Source organism: Mus pahari, chromosome 19, assembly GCF_900095145.1.
Source record: "Mus pahari chromosome 19, PAHARI_EIJ_v1.1, whole genome shotgun sequence".
Taxonomy (NCBI): Eukaryota; Metazoa; Chordata; class Mammalia; order Rodentia; family Muridae; genus Mus; species Mus pahari.
Window position 1 is genome coordinate 9,319,944 of NC_034608.1, and position 18,692 is coordinate 9,338,635.

Here is an 18,692-nt window from a genome sequence, read left to right on the forward strand (position 1 = left end):
CTAAAGATCACTCACCCTCATCAAGCTCCAACTTTGAAAGTAGCTACCTTGCATGAGCTGCCATTTTACTGAGACTGAAACTGAGGTTCCTGGCCTACCAAACTATCCTGGCTGTCATCAGTTGGGGAGAGATGTCGTGTGAGAGAACCACCGCCCTTCTCGGCCTCGGAAACAAGCAGAACCTAAGAGTCTGGGTGTTTCAAGAGAAGTACTTGGGAAGCATATGTTCCGAAAATGGCCTTAGCCGACTTCCGGTAGCAGCGAGGAGCGCGGCTCCTTGAAACTACAACTCCCAATAGTCCTCGCGGTGTGTCCTGGTCGACTCTAGGGGGTGCGGCCGCCATTGTCCGCGGCCAAGGTAAGGCCTTGTTTCGGACCGAAGGGCTACCGATGTCGTTGTCACGGAGAGCCTGGCAGGTCGTGGGAACGGCCACGGAGAAGCGGCGCCTGCGGCCAGAGCTGGCTCAGTGCCGGGGTGCAACGGGTGCCTTTTCTTCTCTCGCCGACTCGGTGCCCCCATTGCCCTCGCCCCTCCAGGTCCGGGGTCCGGGTGCGCTATTCCTACAGACTGGGAAAGGCCGAGCCTAGTGGGCCGAGTAGGCCAGGCCTGGGACCTTGTCTCGGTGCAGGACAGAAGCCAGACGCTCGGTGCAGCAGCTCAGCCGCAGCGCAGTCAGGGCCAGTGGCCGCGAGCCAGGTAAGGCGGGAAGCTTGCTGAAACCAGCGCCTGGAGCGACCCGGTTGCGGGTTGCGGGTTGCGGGGTTGCGGAGGCCAGGAAGGAGAGCCAGGCTCATAACTGGTCCCTTCCAAGCAAAGATCTGTAAAGGGCGTCAAACCTGTCTTGGGAAGGGCTCTGGTTCTTTTAAATTTGAAGTGACAAGGGGGTGTGTGTGCTGTGCCGTTAGGATGTGCGTGCACGGTTCTTGCAACTTATGGGTGTGTGTGTGTGTAGGATTCTTACAACTTGCTTACCTTGAGCTTTGACTCAAATCCTGGGGTATCTGAGTCTCTGTAAGTGTGCCAATGCTTAGTACCAAACTTAGTACCGACCTTACACAAAGACCCGGAATCCATGCATTTGTGGAGTCTGACTCTATGCATTTGTGGAGTCTGACTCTAGACATTTTTTTTTTTTTTTTTTTTTTTTTTTGGTCTCTGACGCGACTACGGGAGGGGATCGATGGGCTTGAGTCTGGAAGATCTTGCAGGGGGTGGTGGTTGTTATTTGGCTTTAACCTTTGCAAACGATCACACTTTATCCTAAAGTGTGTCTGTGTCTGTGATAACTATGTGGTTGGTATTGGGTATCTTCTTCAGTGGCGCTCTATCTTGGCTTTGAGACAGGGTCTCTTTCTGAACCAGGAAGCTACTAATTCCACTCTACTGACTTGTCACAAATCCCCGGGGATCCTCCTGTCTGCGTCCCCACTGCTGGTATTACTTGTGCTCCACTTACTGCACAATTTTGTGTGTGTGTGTGTGTGTGTGTGTGTTCGCTCGCGCGCATTTTTTTTTTTTTAATCATGCTTCTTAGGGGTCTTGTTACCTTTGTGGATGGGTTCTCTTTGTTCTCGCTGGATTTTTGTGAGACTGGACCAATTTTGCCCTTTTTTTTTTTTTTTTTTTTTTTTGCTTTGTCTCTAGGCTGGTACTTGCAGTGCTCCTGGGCAGGACCCTGGCTGGTTAATCCTCAGGAATGGCTGCCATCAACCCATGGCCCTCCTTGGGTGAGTCCAAATCTTGATTTTTATTTATTTATTTTTTTTCCTGCACCTTTCCCTACAGGAGACTTACTTTAAGGTCAGGGCTGGGAAAGGGCTGCCCGCTTTGGGAGATAATAGAAGGTCTAGCTGTCTTGGTACAAAATTAAAACGGGATAGTGGTTAAGAGGAAATGTATTCGTAAACAACAACATAAGTTTTGTATATTTGATAGTCAGCTTCTGAAAAGGACCTCTATAAGATATTCTCGTAACTCATAGAACTCTTTAGAAGACAATACATACAGTCAAAATGTTTTTAGTTCTCTTGTGTTTTTCACCTTTAGTATTGTATTTCACTTATTAATATTAATCTGTATTTTTAAAACAATGTTAATAATGATATGTGAATGTTTTATCTTTAAGTTTTCATCATCATAGACATCAAGGCAGTATCCTACTTAAAATTAAACATTAGGTGATGATACATCTTATCAGAAACTTATTTGGCCATTCAAAGGGTTCTGTTTTTAATTGCCTTGCTAATAAATCATAGTCTACAGTCTACAGGTGTTTCCTATACAAATCCAGGTTATGTTGGATTTTTCTTATATGCCCTTGGAATCTGAATAGGACTTTGTCATGCTCCTTTTTTCTTGTGTTACATTTAGTCATTGTTTTGTACCACAGTCATAATCTGATCCTTCTCTGTAGGTACCTTCATGGACCAGTCTTGGGGGATGGCAGCTGCTGAGCCTTCTGTCTCCTGGGGTGAGTCAAGAGCCTGTACCCTCAGCTGTGTTGGGTGCCATGTACTATCGTCTTCCTTCAGTGATCTGCCATAGCTGAGGTCAGAGCTGGTGACCCAGTGGTTCTTTAGTCCCGACCTCACTACAAAGCTGGAATAAAGAGGAGTCAGAAGAATATCCGTAGGGGTGACGCGATGATGACATCTCTAGGGCAGATAACACGAGAATTAGTGTCTAGATACTTAGGGCTCAGACCAGAAAGTCTGTGAGGATTCACGTGTCACCTTCTCCAAGACCCACCTCCTTCATCTATGGGGTAAAGAAGTGGCTTTCTTCCTTACTGGTGATGGTGGGAGCAGCAGCAAGGCCTAGTACTTCTCATTTCCATAGGGTACATGATGAACTTCTGCCTGGAAGTGGTGCCTCCATGACTTCTTTTTCTATTCACAGCTCTGTGTCCTCAGGATCCAGCATGGCACATGGAGGGAAGCCCTGAGGAGGGCAGAAGAAAGGCAGTTGGGCTCCCAATAGCCGAAGTCCAGGTGAGATGGAACTTCTGCTTTTTCTTGAAAGGTCACTGTGTTCCCGGGGTTTTCCCTGGCCACCCTAGTTGATACTATTCCTTAATTTACAGCAGCAAGAACATAGGTCAAGGAGTCAACCAATTAGCAATTCCTGAATGCAGGTAGGGGAATCCAGTCAGTATTCCATGATACAGAGCTTTGCTGTCACCCTGCCTCTCCACAGAGCTGAGACACATCTCTGTCATCAGCTCTTCTGAGAAAGATGAATGAAAGTCATTTTTAGCTGGCAACCCTTACTCCTTCCCCCAACCTTCTTACTTATGCGTTCAGAATCAGATTCAGGCTGGATACTAAGATACTCTATGCTTGCTCTGAGAACAAGAACAGGTGTAAGCCTTTACCTGGAGGACCTAACAGTCCACTTTCTAAGGTGGCACACTTGGGTAATGACACTTTACAGTTAGCCTGAGGCTAGTCATGCTTTGACACAAGAAGCCTGAGACATGGAGGGAAACCCTAAGCTCTGTTACAACTCAGTCCACGGATGCCTTGAGAGATGAGACATAGTCTACTTAGGGGTCAGTAGGGGTTAAAGAACTGTAGAGGGGGAGGTTACCTTGACTAATAAGCAAAGAGGTAAAAGCAGTGTATCAGGTGGGCACATCCTGGTAAGCAGGTGTCTGGCCTGCCCAAAGCTCCACGGGTATGTTAAAGATCTGGGGTGAACTGTATGACTGGTATCTGCATTCAGGCCTGCACTCCTGTTGCCAACCTATGAACCTCGGAATCGTTGGCTTCACGAGGCACCATGATCCAGAATGTGTTTAGAAAGGTGTGTGCAGTGGAGAGGCTGTGAGAGAAAGGCTGATGTCAAAGGCTTCAGTCTGATCAGGGTCTGGAAGCTGGAGAGCAGAGTAAGATCAGAGAGATCCACGGGGAGTCCAGCAGGGCCCTGGGAGTAAAAGAGCACCCCAGGTAACTCCTCAGAGAGCGCAGAACAGGAGTGTTGGTGTGGGAATACTGTCACTGCTTTCCCTCACATCTAGGTTCTTCATCAGATCCAGCCATTTATCTTTTTTTCCTTTTAAAAAATGTAATAGCTTTATTGAGATAATATCTGCAGAGTAGAAAGTTGACCCTTTTAAGTCATACAGTTCATTGCTTTTTAATATAGTCACAAAATGGTGCTTCCAGCTTCTCATTCTAGAATATTTCTGTCTCCCCAAAAAGAACACTTTATTCTTTATATCCCGTAGTAGTCACTCCCTTTCTGTCTCTGGCAACCACTAGTCAATTTCCAACTCTATGGATTTGCCTGTTCTGGGTATTTAATTTAAATGGAATCATAACATATGACATTTTGAATCTGGCTTCTTCAACTTGGCATGTTTTAAGGGTTATTAATTTAAAAACTGTTTTGAAAATATATTTGTTTTTGTATGTGTGGGGTGCACATGTGGAGAAGGGATGAGGGTAAGGTGGTCTGAGGACTGCTTGAAGAGTTGGGTTTCTCCTTCATGTGGGTTCCAGAGATTGAATTCAGAATTTAAATGCCAGGCTTAGAAGCAAGTGACTTTACTCACTGACCCATCTTTCCAACCTACCCCCTTATTTATTTATTATTTTTAAATTTTTAAATAAAAGATTTTTATTTATCTGTATGGGTATTTTGCCTGCATGTATGTCTGTACACTTGTAGAGCAACCAGTGCTCTTAACTGCTGAACAGTCTCTCTAGTCACTTAAAATTTTCTGAGTATGTGTGTATACCCAGGTACCCAAAGAGATGAGAATGTATTGGGTCCTTTGTAGATAGAGTTAAATGTGTTTGTGAGCTGCCCAACATGAGTACTAGGATCAGAACATCAGTGTACATGATAGAATAGCAAGTGTGTTTAAATGCTAAGCCTCCGTGTGTCAGTTCATATTGTAAAATGCCCCAGAGCAGTGGTTCTCAACGTGTGGGTCAAGACCTCTTTGGAGGTCTAATGACCCTTTCACAGAAGTTGCATATCAGATATTTACATTACATTTATAACAGTAGCTAAATTACAATTATGAAGTAGCAACAAAAATAATTTTATGGTTGGGGGTCACCACAACATGAGGAACTGAACCACAGCATTAAGAAAGTTGAAAATGACTGATATAGTTTCTTTTCATGACTTAGGCTCAGTTATCCACACCCTCCCCCCATTCTCTCTTTCTAGTTTTGTAAATCTTAATGTTTCCAAATGAAAATTTTTTAAAAAAAAAATAATAAAATTTGAATTTATTCTGCTTACTCTCTGCTATGAAAAGGAAAAAGTAGTTTGAATATTTAGGTCTTTTATTTGTCACTTAAAATAATGAAGCAATAAAGTAAGATAATGTGAAATACCAAGATAAATGTTTTAAAGTAATATCTCTATTTATCTTTTGCCTTCCCTCAAATTAAAGAATAATAATAAAACCTCCTGCAGTTTCAAAGCTGACAGGTGAACTGCGTTGAAAGTGTGCTGTCATCACATGGCAGTACCACTGTCCCTGAGAAGCGGAAGGGACACAGGGTGATGGTTATCTGGCTTCAGAACTTGTGAGTGGCCAAGAAACACAATATGAACATCATTTTCACATCCTATAACAAAACCACCAGCAGTAAATGTAGGCTAGGAAGACTAGACGGGTCCTGAGTCAGTCTCAGGAGAATACAAGTTAGCTGTAATCAAATGCTGTGAAGAAACCTGACTAACCACTGTGCTGTTCTCTATGGTTAACCTATGTGAGAGATTCTGAAAATGACTAGTTATTGCTGAGAAAAATAAAACAGTTAAAATAGCAACACTTTGTAATGTCTGTAGAGTTGTTATTTCTGAGAACATAGTCCTGGCTCTCTTCCCAGATCACTACTTTGGAATTTTCCCTGTTGGAAACTTGGACTTTAATTTTGAACTGTTCTTGTATTGGTTTCTTAAGATCCTCCTTAGCCTGGAACTTGCTATTGAATTGGCATTGAACTCAGAAGAGATCTACCCTACTTCCCTCTGCCTCCCCAGTCCTGGGTCAAAGGCATTCATCACCACAGCCAGCTAGAACTTCCCAATTAAGCAGGATTGTGAGGAACACAGTGAGCCTGTTGTTCCTGTATGGCTCTCTCCAAGTTAATTACTGAAATAAAGCATTCACCTGGTGGAAACATCAAAAGCTGCCATCTCAGCTGTATCTTGGAAATGTGTCAGTAAAATTTCATCTAGTAGAACCCTAGATCCTGTTCTTTCAAGGAATAGTGAAAACAGTTTTAGTGATAATATCCCAGTCTGCTTAAAAAAACAACCAGGGAGCTTACCAAATCTGGAAATGCTTTCTATAATGATCCACCAAGGCTCTCTACATGATAGATGAGAAGCTTGGCAAACATGAGTGTGCTCGTTAGTCATTGTGTGCAAAGACTGACTTTTTTCTACAAAGATCTTGTGTTGAAATGCTAATACTAGCCAGGTATGATAGGACTTGCTTATAATCCTAGCACTTTGGAGGCTAAGGCAGGAGAACCATGAGTTTGAGGTCCTGTCTTTAAAGAAAATAAATAAATTAATTAAATTAAATTAAATAAGTAAGCAATCAAGCTGGGGACTGGAGAGATGGCTCTATGCTTAAGAGTACTTACTGTTCAGAGTATCTGACTTTGGTTCCAGCATCCATGATAGGTGGTTCACAACTACTTGTGACTCTAGCTCCAGATGATCTGATACCCTGCTCTGGATTTAACTGGCACCCTCACACAGGGCCATACACACATTCACACAGACACACATGTATAAATAAAAATATAAATATTAGCCTCTAAAAACAACAACAAACAGAAAAGACTGGCTAGTAAGATGGGCCAGCGGGCGGTGTGCTTGCCAACTAATAGTCCTTGGTGGATGAAGAGAGCTGACTTCACAGGTGTCCTATGGCATATACCCACACAGGCACTAATATAAATTAAAAATATAAAATAGCACCCAAAACATATATATATATAGAATTAATAATGAAAAAACTTACAAATGCCACAGGTTCCATGAAGGAGGAAACGAGTTCAGAGAGCTAGCAGCTTTACCAGGCAGACAACTAAGATGTAGTTCATCAACCTTAGGCCCCATGGTTTAAGTGTGTGGCTAGTTTGTAAACATCCCAGGAATGCCTAGGTAAAGAAAGGCACAACATACATACAAAGTAATATATACAAGGACATTTGCAAGAATTTGAGACATTTCTGCAAGTCATCCCACCATATGACTGGAAGATACAAGCCCAACTTGTGAGCATTAGCTGTGCTCTGCAGTCTCACCCCAGTACCTGAGGTAACACAGAACCCTTTATTTCTTCCCTGCTCTTAGTGATGAGGATGTCCTTCTCCACAGAAACTGCTGCCTACTGCCATCTACTATCATTTTCAGCTGCTCGGTTTTTCATTTTCATTTGCAGACTAAAGGTATTTAATGCGCCTTTATCCCTGAGATGAGGCCTTCTTTGATTTTGTGGCCCCAACAGGGTGTATTCACCTGGAGGGCTAACTGTCTTTACAGGCCTAGTTTGATATTTCTTTTTAAATTCTGGATATTTTTGACAAGCTCTGTTATTACAGCAAAGTATATAGAATAATTAAACCCTATTTCTGAATAAAGAGCTACTGTAGCCAGGTGTGGCAGCATATGCCTTAAATAACAGGACTAGAGAGGCAGAGACAGACAGACATATATGTCCAGGCTAGCCTGGTTTGTATATCAAGCTCTAGGCCAGGTAGGAATGCATATAGAGATCCTGTTTCAAGAAACAAACCACAGAGGGAGGGTACCTTCCCTGACAAAATCCAGTAGTTAATTGTTTTACCATATTTGCTTTATTTTTCAGTCTTTACATAGTCTTCAATCTGTTGGAGAAACTGAACATGGATGGGGTCCTTGTATACAGAGTCCATTTTTATATGTAGAATATTAGGCAATACAATCTCTTTCACAAATCTACAAGTAGCTTTGAACGTTTTTGTTTTTGTTTTATGTGTATGGGTGTTGTGCCTGCATGTTTGTCTATGCTCCGAGTGCACACAATGCCTGTGGAATCCAGAAGAGGGCAGTGGATTACCTAAGACTGGAGTTACTGCTGGTTGTGAGCTGCCTGCCATGTGGGTGTTGGGAATTAAAACCAGGTACTGTGCAACAGCCATCAATGCTCTTAACCTTGGAGCCATCTCTTCAGCTCTGTGTGTAGGTTTTAAAAAGCCTACTTTGATAAAGGTATGTTCTCATTGGTAGAAATAAACAGGTCAGGTTTGTTCTTTCTTACTCCCAGGCACTAGCCTTCACCAAATTCCATTCTACCCATCCTTTTATGGATGGGCTTCTAAATCTTCTACCACTGTTCTCACTGCCATTTCAGCCAAAGCTGTGCCAGTGTTCTGTTATCTCACGTTGTATATGTTTTAACTACTTGCTTATGTATGATCCTAGAAGCAGAATTTTACTGGGTCTTGGGATTTAGGGGTTGTTGTTGTTGTTGTTGCTGCTGCTGCTGTTAGTGTCTCCATGCTGGGTCTCCTATAGCTGCAGCCACTGCTCAGTCTCTCCATTCTGAGAGAAAATACCCTTTTTCTTACATCTTTGCTCACACTTAATATCAGGTGTTGTTGTTGTTGTTGTTGTTGTTTTTAGTTGTGAGGTCAGAAAGGTGCTTGTAAATACATTACTTTAGTTTGAATGTATTTGATTGCTAGTGAGGCTGGGTATTTTTTATCATCTTTCTTTCTCTTTATCTTGTGCTCCTTAACTCCCAGATAGTAGATTCAGCCAACTTTCAAACAACTGTTAGGTCTCTTCTCTGTCTCTTAGCCTGGAGAGGTTTCAATACTAAACACAGGATGCTACAGGACAAAAATCAATTCAGTGAGGGAGTGGATAGAAAGAATTCTGTATTGGAAATAGATTCCTGGGCTCCTGTCTCTGCCAAGACTATGACACACAAGAGGGGTAATCAAACAGTATTAGTTATCTAAGAAACCCAATATTCAGCAGAAGAGTTCAAAAAGAATATAAAGATAAAGGATAGAACTACTTTAAGAAATAATATAGGACTGGGTGGTGGTGGTGTACACCTTTAATCCCAGCATTTGGGAGGCATAGGCAGACAGATCTCTGAGTTTGAAGCCTGGTTTATAGAGTGAGTTCCAAGACAACCAAAGATTCGCAGAGAGACCCTATCTTGAACACCAGTAACACAGGGTATCATAAAAGATGCAAAAGCCACCAGCCATAAACAAAGATACACTTAATAAAACATCAATAATCATTTTAACTTCTAAGAGAATAACTGATATCTTCATATATATGATCATTCAAATGTGTGTGTGTGTGTGTGTGTGTGTGTGTGTGTGTGTGTGTACACAGGACATAGGAAGCATGTGGAAAAGGTGGTTGCTAGAAATCTGGGAGTTATGGAGGATGAGATAAAGAAAAAGAAACGAGGACTAGAAATTCCAGGGTGGTAAGCATGGCCTCTTAGCTTGCCTACGAAAATTCATCGTGCTTACATTTTTACAATTCTCTGTCAATTTGTAGAAACAACAGGAAACTTGAAGGAAGCAGGTCTGGGAAAAACTTCAAGAAAAGTAGGAAATTGACTTTGTCACCAATGTTGGAGGGTATTTTAAGAAGAGAGTATGGTATGTTTAACACTTTTAGGTGCTTTGTGTGGAAAAGGTGAAGGCGGAAATCCACATCCAGGCTTAATAGTCTCAAAGCAGCAGGGTGAGAGCTTGCTGAAAAGAAGATTCATCAGTGCATGTGCATTGTCCCCAGATGCTTCAGTATAGGTCAGCAGCAGTGATGGGCTACAGGACGACTGACTGTGTCAGGGTGTCTGCAAGGGTTAAGTTTGGGGGTTATAAGGCAGTCTTTGCAAAAGAATCAGGGTTTTGTTTTAAGTAGAACATCTTCTGAAGGTAGAGTAAATCCAGTTCTGTTGGGCAGAGTTAAAAAAAAAAGGATATTGGATACTAGGTAGTGAGGGCTAGTTGACAAGTTGTTGATAAGATGTGATAAACAGACACAAAGGAAGGCTGTGGGAAAAGTTGTATGGAGGTAAGAAAAAAGCCAGAAGCTGTTGAGAGGAGTCAGAGGACCCCAAGAGTGCATCTGATGCATTCATGATACACATATGAGCCCAGCAGGTGTGTCTTAGGGTTGTCTGTATCAGTGATTGACGTAACCAGGGAGCCACATTCTAGTCAGTTATTTGGACCTTGAAAATAGAAAGGTTCTTGGGTCTAAGGTGCAAATAGATGCAAGGTTTGTGGCCTACCACCCATACACTGTGCCTGTAACAGTAACACCTCATGTTCCACTCTGAACATGGCCAGACACCAAGTCTCACATTGATTTCTTAGAAGTATAAAAGAATCATTGCAGAAATCAGACATGTTAGATTGGTGTTCATCTTCTCTAGTTTTCTAGGTTCCATTTTCCTTTTCCCCTTTTGGTTTTATGTTTTTCTTTGCTTAGAAACAAGTTCTTACAGGGTTGTGTAGGCAGACTTCAAACTCTGATCCTTCTGTATTGATGTTCTGAGTCCCCGAGTTATAGACTTGTCCCATGACTGGTTTCTAATTTTATTTTTGGCACCATGTTGCGAAGGCTTATATTGAACCTGGTAACTCAGCTCATACCTTCTTGCTTCAGTCCCTGATGAGTAACTGGGATTGCAGGTGGATGCTACTATGCTAGCCAGTTTCAGTTTTTTTCTAACTCAAGTGTTTTTGACCACTGCTATAACACACACCCTCAGCCCAGGTTGCTCTGGGCCATCTTGCTCATCCTTAGTTCTAGTCCTTTGATGGAAGTGAGCAGTGAATGGAAACTCTCCTGTGATCAGGGTGGCAGATTCCAGATCACCTTCCAGGTCCCAGGTCCCCGGTCCCCGGTCCCAGGTCCACATACGGGAGCAAAGGTTTTTCTAACACAAGCTCTCTGGTCCATAGGCACCCTCTTTCTACTTTGGTCCCAGATGTTACTCATGTATTGAAAGGACTGGGCATTGTCAAGGTGGGTGGAATTTCTGTTCATAGTGGCCATTATTATCAGAACTAGTTACTAATAAATTGGGAAATACATTGAAGATCCTCTATGTGTCTCTTAACTGGCTCCACGTTTCTCTTTTTCACTCATGATGTCTAATTAATGTTGTGTGTGCATATTCCCCTCTAGATTTTGAGATGTCTTGATGAGCACGCTTTTTGCTGTGCTACTCAGTTAAACTTGACACATAACAGCTAGAATCTTTTATTTTAAAAAAAAAAAAAATGAGACAGGTCTCTTTCTATAGGCCAGGCTGTCCTGGAACTCACTATGTAGTCTGGACTGGCTCAAACTTACAGAGATCCACCTACCTCCGCCTCCAAAGTGCTTTGATTAAAGTAAATCACCACACCTGGCTAGATTTTTGGTGCCTTCTAGTGTGTCCTTTACATCCTGTCTCCTCTCCTCAAAGACTATCAGCTCATTCCATATATGCTCTTTCAGGAACCAGTGACTTTCAAAGATGTGGCTGTGGCCTTTACCCAAGAAGAATGGGGACAGCTAGACCTTGTTCAGCGGACTCTGTACCGTGATGTGATGCTGGAGACCTATGGACACCTACTTTCTGTGGGTAAGGTGGAAACTGACAAAGCCATTTCCTCCAGTGTCTTCAGCTATTCTGTGAAAGAAGTATGTTGTATCGCTGAAGGGCTAAGATTATCTTGAACTTTGAAATTCAGGAATGAAATTCCTAATGTTTATGAAAATATGAAAGGAAAAGGATGTGTACATTCTGCATGAGGAGTCACAGAAAGACTAGGCAAGGGAAGATTTCTTTGGCAACTCCAAAACTTTCTCACCAAAATCACATGACTTTCCTCCATGTGTAGGGAATCAGCTTGCTAAGCCTGAAGTCATCTCCCTATTGGAACAAGGAGAAGAGCCGTGGTCGGTGGAGCAAGGATATCCTAAAAGCAGTTGTCCAGGTGAGGTGATGCCCCAGGCATAAATGAGGAACTTGGCCTCAAAGCTCTCCTTTTTGAGAAATGGGCTAAAGGTGGAGAAGTTATTTTCTGATACATTCAGAATTCCCTCGAGGGTGTTTTCAACTTCATGTTTCCTTTCCATCTACTACTGATTGAGAGCAGAGCCTCTCATAAAACTGTATTGTATCCTAAGTCGTCACCCCACCCCCGCACCACACATACACTTTTCTATCTGCTTTGTGGTTGTTCATATTTCCTGTAACTTCCCAAAGCTAAGGTCTCAGTTATTTACCTATGTTAAAATTTATTTTTAAATTTCTAAACTGTAGTCTATGGCTTTAAACACTTACTTACAAAAAATAGTTTTTGAATATAGACTGTTTTCTCATGGTTTAAAGAAGTCAAAGTGGCATAAAATGTGTGTTGAAATCTCACATAGCCTCACTGCTCTGTACCACATTACCACTTACTGGTGCTTCTCAGTGTACTGGTCACCACTTCTCTTTTACTTTGGATTGCTTGTTTTGTTACTGCCTTATTGATTGTACTGAGGATTACACTCAACATCCCTATAATATTCTTATTTGGATTAATACTAATTTAATCTCATTGCTGTTCAAAAACTTTGCTTTTATATGGCTTGTTCTCTTTTACACATTTATGCATTGAATGTTATCAGTACACATTTGTAACTAATGACATTTTTACCTTTGTAATTTTCAGTTGTTAGAATTCTTAAAATTTTAAATTATATTTATTTGTGTGGGTTGGGGGGTAGGGTTGGGGTAGGTGGATACCCGTATAGAGGGCAGAAAATGACTTGTAGGAGTCAGTTTTCTCCCTCTATCATATCAATGTTGCAGGTGGTCAAGATTGGTAGATCACTTAGTCATGTGGCCAGTGTTGTCTTATCTCTAAAATCAGATGAAGCAATATTATTCGCTGGGTAATTTCAGTGGGTGTGGTGGTGCATGCCTTTAATTCTGAGCACTTGGGAGGCAGAGGCAGAGGCAGGTGAATCTCTGTGAGTTCAAGACCAACCTGGTCTACATATTGAGTTGCAGGACAGGCAAGGCTACATAGAGACCCTGTCCACAAAAACAGAAAAAAATATGATTTCTTTAGTAGTGTTCTTTGAGTTGTTTTTTAGTGTTTTTCCATGTCAGCCTAAAGGACTTCTTTTAGCATGTCTCTTTTAAAATTTTTTTGTTTGTTTATGTGTGTGCACGAGCACACAAGTTAGTGAAGGTGCCTAAACTTATAGGTAGTTTTATGCTATCTGACTTAAAAGCTGGAAACTGAGTCCTCAGCAATATTTTCTTAACTGCTGAGCCATTTCTTCAGCTCCTGTTAGCATTTCTTACTTGCTTGCTTAAAAATATTTTAATTTTTTATGGGTATGTGTGTGTGCCTGATGTATATGCATTGCCAGAGCCACAGAGGTCAGAACAGGGCATTAGATTCTCTAGAACTGTAGTTATAGATTGTTGTTAGCTAGGAATTGAACTGAGGTCTTCTGCAAGAGGATAGCCCCAGCAGCTGTTAGCATTTCTGTGGGACAGGTTTGTTAGCAACAAATTCCAAGGTTTTATCTGGGAATCATTTGATAATATTAATGGGTATAAAATTCATGGTTGGTGGAATTTTTATTTTAGCTTCCATAGTTTCTGATGAGTAGTATTATTACTTGTAATATTAAGGATTGTCTGTGTAAAGAGTTGCTCAAGTCTTTTGTTGCTTCCTGGATTCTCTTTTTGGATTCCAACAGTTTAAATAAACATGTGACCTTCTAGCTTGTCACTCTTAAAGCCTCTATGATCATGTTGTAACTCAGGTTTTTCTTTTTCTTTTTTTGGTTATTGTATTGTTGGCCTAACTGGTATCTACCTCAGCTTCCTGCCAGAAATTGTTAGGAACTTGTGTTTCCTTTATTTGTTAAGTCAAAGACCAGTCCATCAGAATTATGGTTTATTACACAAAAGAATATAAAGCAATATCTGTAGGGTCCAGAAGAAGCCAAACAGAAATTGTGATGATATGTGAATTGTCTACTATGAAACATGGTTGGGCTTAAATCAGAATCCATTGTGCTTATTGGAGGTTGATCATGTAGGCAGTAATACTTATACAGCTGAAAACACACATACTCCAGATCTTTAGAAAGAAAGCACATCTTCACTAGAAATGTCATTAATTACAAGCTATCTAGAGAAACTGGTATAGTCTGCTTCAAGGCCATTGTCTTAGTCAGGGTTTCTATTCCTGCACAAACATCATGACCAAGAAGCAAGTTGGGGAGGAAAAGGTTTATTTAACTTACATTTCCACACTGATGTTATCACCAAAGAAAGTCAGAACTGGAACTCAAGTAGGTCAGAAAGCAGGAGCTGATCCAGAGGCCATGGAGGGATGTTCTTTACTGGCTTGCTTCCCATGGCTTGATCAGTCTGCTCTCTTATAGAACCAAGACTACCAACCCAGAGATGGCAACACCCACAAGGGGACCTCCCAACTTGATCACTAATTGAGAAAATGCCTTACAGCTGGATCTCTTTGAGGCATTTCCCCAACTGAAACTCCTTTCTCTGTGATAACTCCAGCTGTGTCAAGTTGACACAAAACTAGCCAGTACAGCTGTGAACATGAAAAGCTGTTATATTTACAGCATTTCATTTCATAGTCTCGATGCTTAGTGGTTAGGTAAGGATGAGCTATGAAGCAAGCCAGTTTAGTAATGTGCATGGTTTGAGTAGCTCAGTCCTGCATAGCTAACTTTTTTCTGTAAAACCTCCTTTTCATGTGAAAGTACTCCGCAATGGTTTTATTAGTGTCATGATATACTTTCTTTTATAGTCAGCTATTGTTTACTTTTCACTATTTCTCTGGCTTTTATGTCTGTACTTGAAATGAAATATACTTTAGCCTTTCCATAGTATGAATAATAAATCTCACCAGTGCATCCTGAGGTCTTTTGCACTTACAGTTCTCCCTTCTGTTTCAGAGTGGATGAGAAATATTGAAAGCAAAGCATTGATTCCAGCACAGAGTGTTTTTGAGGAAGAACAACCCAGCAATGGAATGATGTTAGAAAGATACATATGGGATAGTCCTTGGCTCTCCAGGCTAGGAGTTCTGGGATATGGAGACCAATTAGAAATGTATCACATGAACCAGAGCACAGGTATGAGGCAAATGGTCTTTATGCAAAAACAAGTACTTTCTCAACGAGGTTCTGAATTTTGTGAACTTGGCACAGAGTACAGCCAAAGCTTAAACTTAATTCCATCTCAGAGAGTTTCTCAATTAGAACATTTCTACAAACCTGATACACATCTTGAAAGTTGGAGATGTAATTCAGCCATAATGTATACAGATAAGGTTACCTGTGAAAATGATTATGATAAAGCCTTTTGCCAGTCTATTCAGCCTGTATACCCTGCAAAAATGCAAATGGGAGGTAATCTGTTCAAATGTACTGATGCTGTGAAGTCTTTCAATCATATTATACAGTTTGGTGATCATAAAGCAGTACATACAGGAGAAAAACTCTATGGATATAAGGAATACCATCACATCTTTAACCAGAGCCCATCACTTATTGAACACCCAAGACTTCAAATTGGAGGAAGCCAGTATGAGAAATATAAGGAATATGAGAATATCTTTTATTTCTCATCTTTTATGGAACATCAAAAAATTGGCGATGTAGAAAAAACATATAAATACAATGAATGGGAGAAAGTCTTTGGTTATGACTCATTACTTACTCAACATACAAGCACATACACTGCAGAAAAACCCTATGAATTCAATAAATGTGGAACATCTTTTATCTGGAGCTCTTACCTTATTCAGCATAAGAAAACTCATCCTGGAGAAAAACCTTATGAATGTGATAAATGTGGAAAAGTTTTTAGGAATCGTTCAGCCCTTACTAAGCATGAACGGACGCACACTGGAGTAAAACCCTATGAATGTAACAAATGTGGGAAAGCCTTCAGTTGGAATTCTCATCTTATTGTACACACAAGAATCCATACAGGAGAAAAACCTTATGTATGTAATGAATGTGGAAAATCTTTCAACTGGAACTCCCATCTTATTGGACATCAGAGAACTCATACTGGAGAAAAACCTTTTGAGTGTACTGAATGTGGCAAGTCTTTTAGCTGGAGTTCCCATCTCATTGCCCACATGCGGATGCATACTGGAGAGAAACCCTTTAAATGTGATGAGTGTGAAAAAGCTTTTAGGGATTATTCAGCTCTTAGTAAACATGAAAGAACTCACTCTGGAGCAAAACCATATAAATGTACTGAGTGTGGAAAGTCCTTCAGCTGGAGCTCCCATCTTATTGCTCACCAGAGAACTCACACGGGAGAGAAACCTTATAACTGTCAAGAATGTGGCAAAGCTTTCAGAGAGCGTTCAGCCCTTACAAAACATGAAATTATCCATTCTGGAATTAAGCCCTATGAATGTAATAAATGTGGAAAATCCTGTAGCCAGATGGCTCATCTTGTTAGGCATCAAAGGACTCATACTGGAGAAAAGCCCTATGAGTGCAATAAATGTGGAAAATCCTTCAGTCAGAGCTGTCACCTTGTTGCTCATCGGAGAATTCACACTGGTGAGAAACCGTATAAATGTAATCAATGTGAACGATCCTTTAATTGTAGCTCTCACCTAATTGCACACCGGAGAACTCATACTGGAGAAAAACCATACAGGTGCAATGAGTGTGGGAAGGCATTTAATGAGAGTTCTTCCCTTATTGTACACTTGAGAAACCATACCGGAGAGAAACCCTACAAATGTAATCATTGTGAAAAGGCTTTCTGTAAGAATTCTTCCCTGATTATTCATCAGAGAATGCATAGTGGAGAGAAACGTTTTATATGCAATCAGTGTGGAAGAGCCTTTAGTGGTCATTCGGCCTTACTTCAACATCAGAAAAATCATAGTGAAGAAAAACTGTAACTAAATAGGTCAAAGACTTTTGGGGCAGGAAACCCTAAAAGTATAACCAAGAGGGAAGTTTTTCACTAAGAATTTAGTTAAACTGTCTTTACTATACAGCAGGAATCTCTTTTTAGAAGAAACTTTATGGGTTTATAAATGAAAAGACTAGAGAAAACCTTTCAGCAGTTATGTAGCCTGTATTCAATGGTAGGAAATTACAGGAAAAAAGTTCTAAGCTTCTTATGTGGTCCACAAGGAATCCATATTTGAGGAACATGATTGGGTGAACAAAGTATTTTAGCAAAAGCTCTAATCTGTAGATCAAAATGTAGAAGTTTGTGCATTATTAAGAGAAAAGTCTTGTGCCAAGAATAGTGTTTTAACTGGAATGATACTACCTGGAATATTAGATGGAAAGCTTCACATTAGCATTTTGTGCATAATGATAGAAACAGATTCTGATAATACAAGGGGAGGGTCTAGGTGCTCTTTAAGAGATAGAATATAGACTAGTAAGTCTGAATTATGAAAAAAAAAAAAAACTAGTGTAGTACTGAGTGGGGCATTTACTGTTGATCAAGGTTAACCTCTTTAGAAAAGATTAGTAAAGGGAGATCACAAATGATAGAAGATAGAAAGACTATTGCCTAGAAATATGAGACTGAGTTTTGAAACAGATACCAATACTCAATAATGTAGTGTCAATGTCCATTGGTATGTATCAGTGAATTATTGGGCAGTTAGCTTATAACTTTTAGGCAATCAATATAAATTATAATTGTGGGCACTAGCAATATACATAACAGAAGAAACAATAATAAGGATACAATTGTATATAAACACCTACTATAACATCCATGTGTATTTGGATAAAGACCTCTTAGAACCATGGAGAAATTAACCCATTAATTAATTTAAGGGTTTTTTTGTTTTGTCTTTTTAAGTTTAGCTTTAGTTTTTGTTTTACAAATACATAAGCACCATGTGCTAGGCCTCCTCTTAAATGTTTTTTAAAAAATATTAACTTGTTCAATTCCCTTAACTCTATGAAGTAGGCATTATTACTACAGGTTTACAAATGGATTAACAGAAGCAGAGGTGTTGAGTGACGNATCCAAGAGACACATCTAGTAGGGAGTTCAGTTTTAAGATAGTTTGGCTCCAGAGTTTGTGTTTTTAACCACTTTTTCTCACTTTTGTTCAGTGTTTTTATAATAATATTTGATAATAAAATTCAAGAAAATTCTAACTAATGGAAACCTGGTTACCTAGTTCCTAGATCCTGAAGGATTTCTACTAATATGTAAACCACAATCTCTTTGGGATATGAACAGCTNTGAGAAGGACATGGAAACCACTGTGTTTTCTGAGTCCTGGGTTTAAGGGTTACAGAAAGCCGGGCAGTTTGAACTTGAGCAAGTGTAAGGACTTTTCCCACGGGGGTTCAGAAGTGCCCCTGATAAAGCAGAGGCAAGGGTGTTTGTTCTTTGACTGTTGGAAACTAGTGTCCATTGGCACACCAGTCTTCAAGGTACCCTCTGAGTTCATTATTAGCCTCTTCTCTACATGAAATGATTGTTTGATAGGAGGGAAGATTCAGGAAGAGAGTCCTGCTNAGTTCATCACCAACAGTAAGGAAGTTCCTTTTCAAGAGAAAAGGAGCAAAAGGGAATCATGGACTCNGGCAAGGATTGTTTCTAGATATGCAGGTATTGAAAAGAAATTTGGGGCACATAAGA

The 18,692-nt window shown here is 40.6% G+C and overlaps 1 protein-coding gene across 1 annotated transcript; it reads left to right on the forward strand.

Moving 5' to 3' along the window:
• Positions 1-306: 306 nt before the first annotated feature.
• LOC110336496 (zinc finger protein 606) lies at positions 307-18,206 on the forward strand. Its single transcript, XM_021219083.1, has 7 exons — positions 307-697; positions 1,646-1,728; positions 2,415-2,471; positions 2,900-2,991; positions 11,510-11,636; positions 11,896-11,991; positions 14,993-18,206. The coding sequence occupies exons 2-7, from the start codon at positions 1,698-1,700 to the stop codon at positions 16,969-16,971; spliced, it is 2,382 nt and encodes a 793-aa protein (XP_021074742.1). The 5' UTR covers positions 307-697; positions 1,646-1,697; the 3' UTR covers positions 16,972-18,206.
• The last annotated feature ends 486 nt before the right edge of the window (positions 18,207-18,692 follow it).

Coding starts and splice junctions, on each gene's coding strand:
- LOC110336496 (XM_021219083.1), top strand. CDS start 1,698: ATGGCTGCCATCAACCCATGGCCCTCCTTGG. Junction 1,729..2,414: donor CAACCCATGGCCCTCCTTGG/GTGAGTCCAAAT, acceptor CCTTCTCTGTAG/GTACCTTCATGGACCAGTCT. Junction 2,472..2,899: donor TGAGCCTTCTGTCTCCTGGG/GTGAGTCAAGAG, acceptor TTCTATTCACAG/CTCTGTGTCCTCAGGATCCA.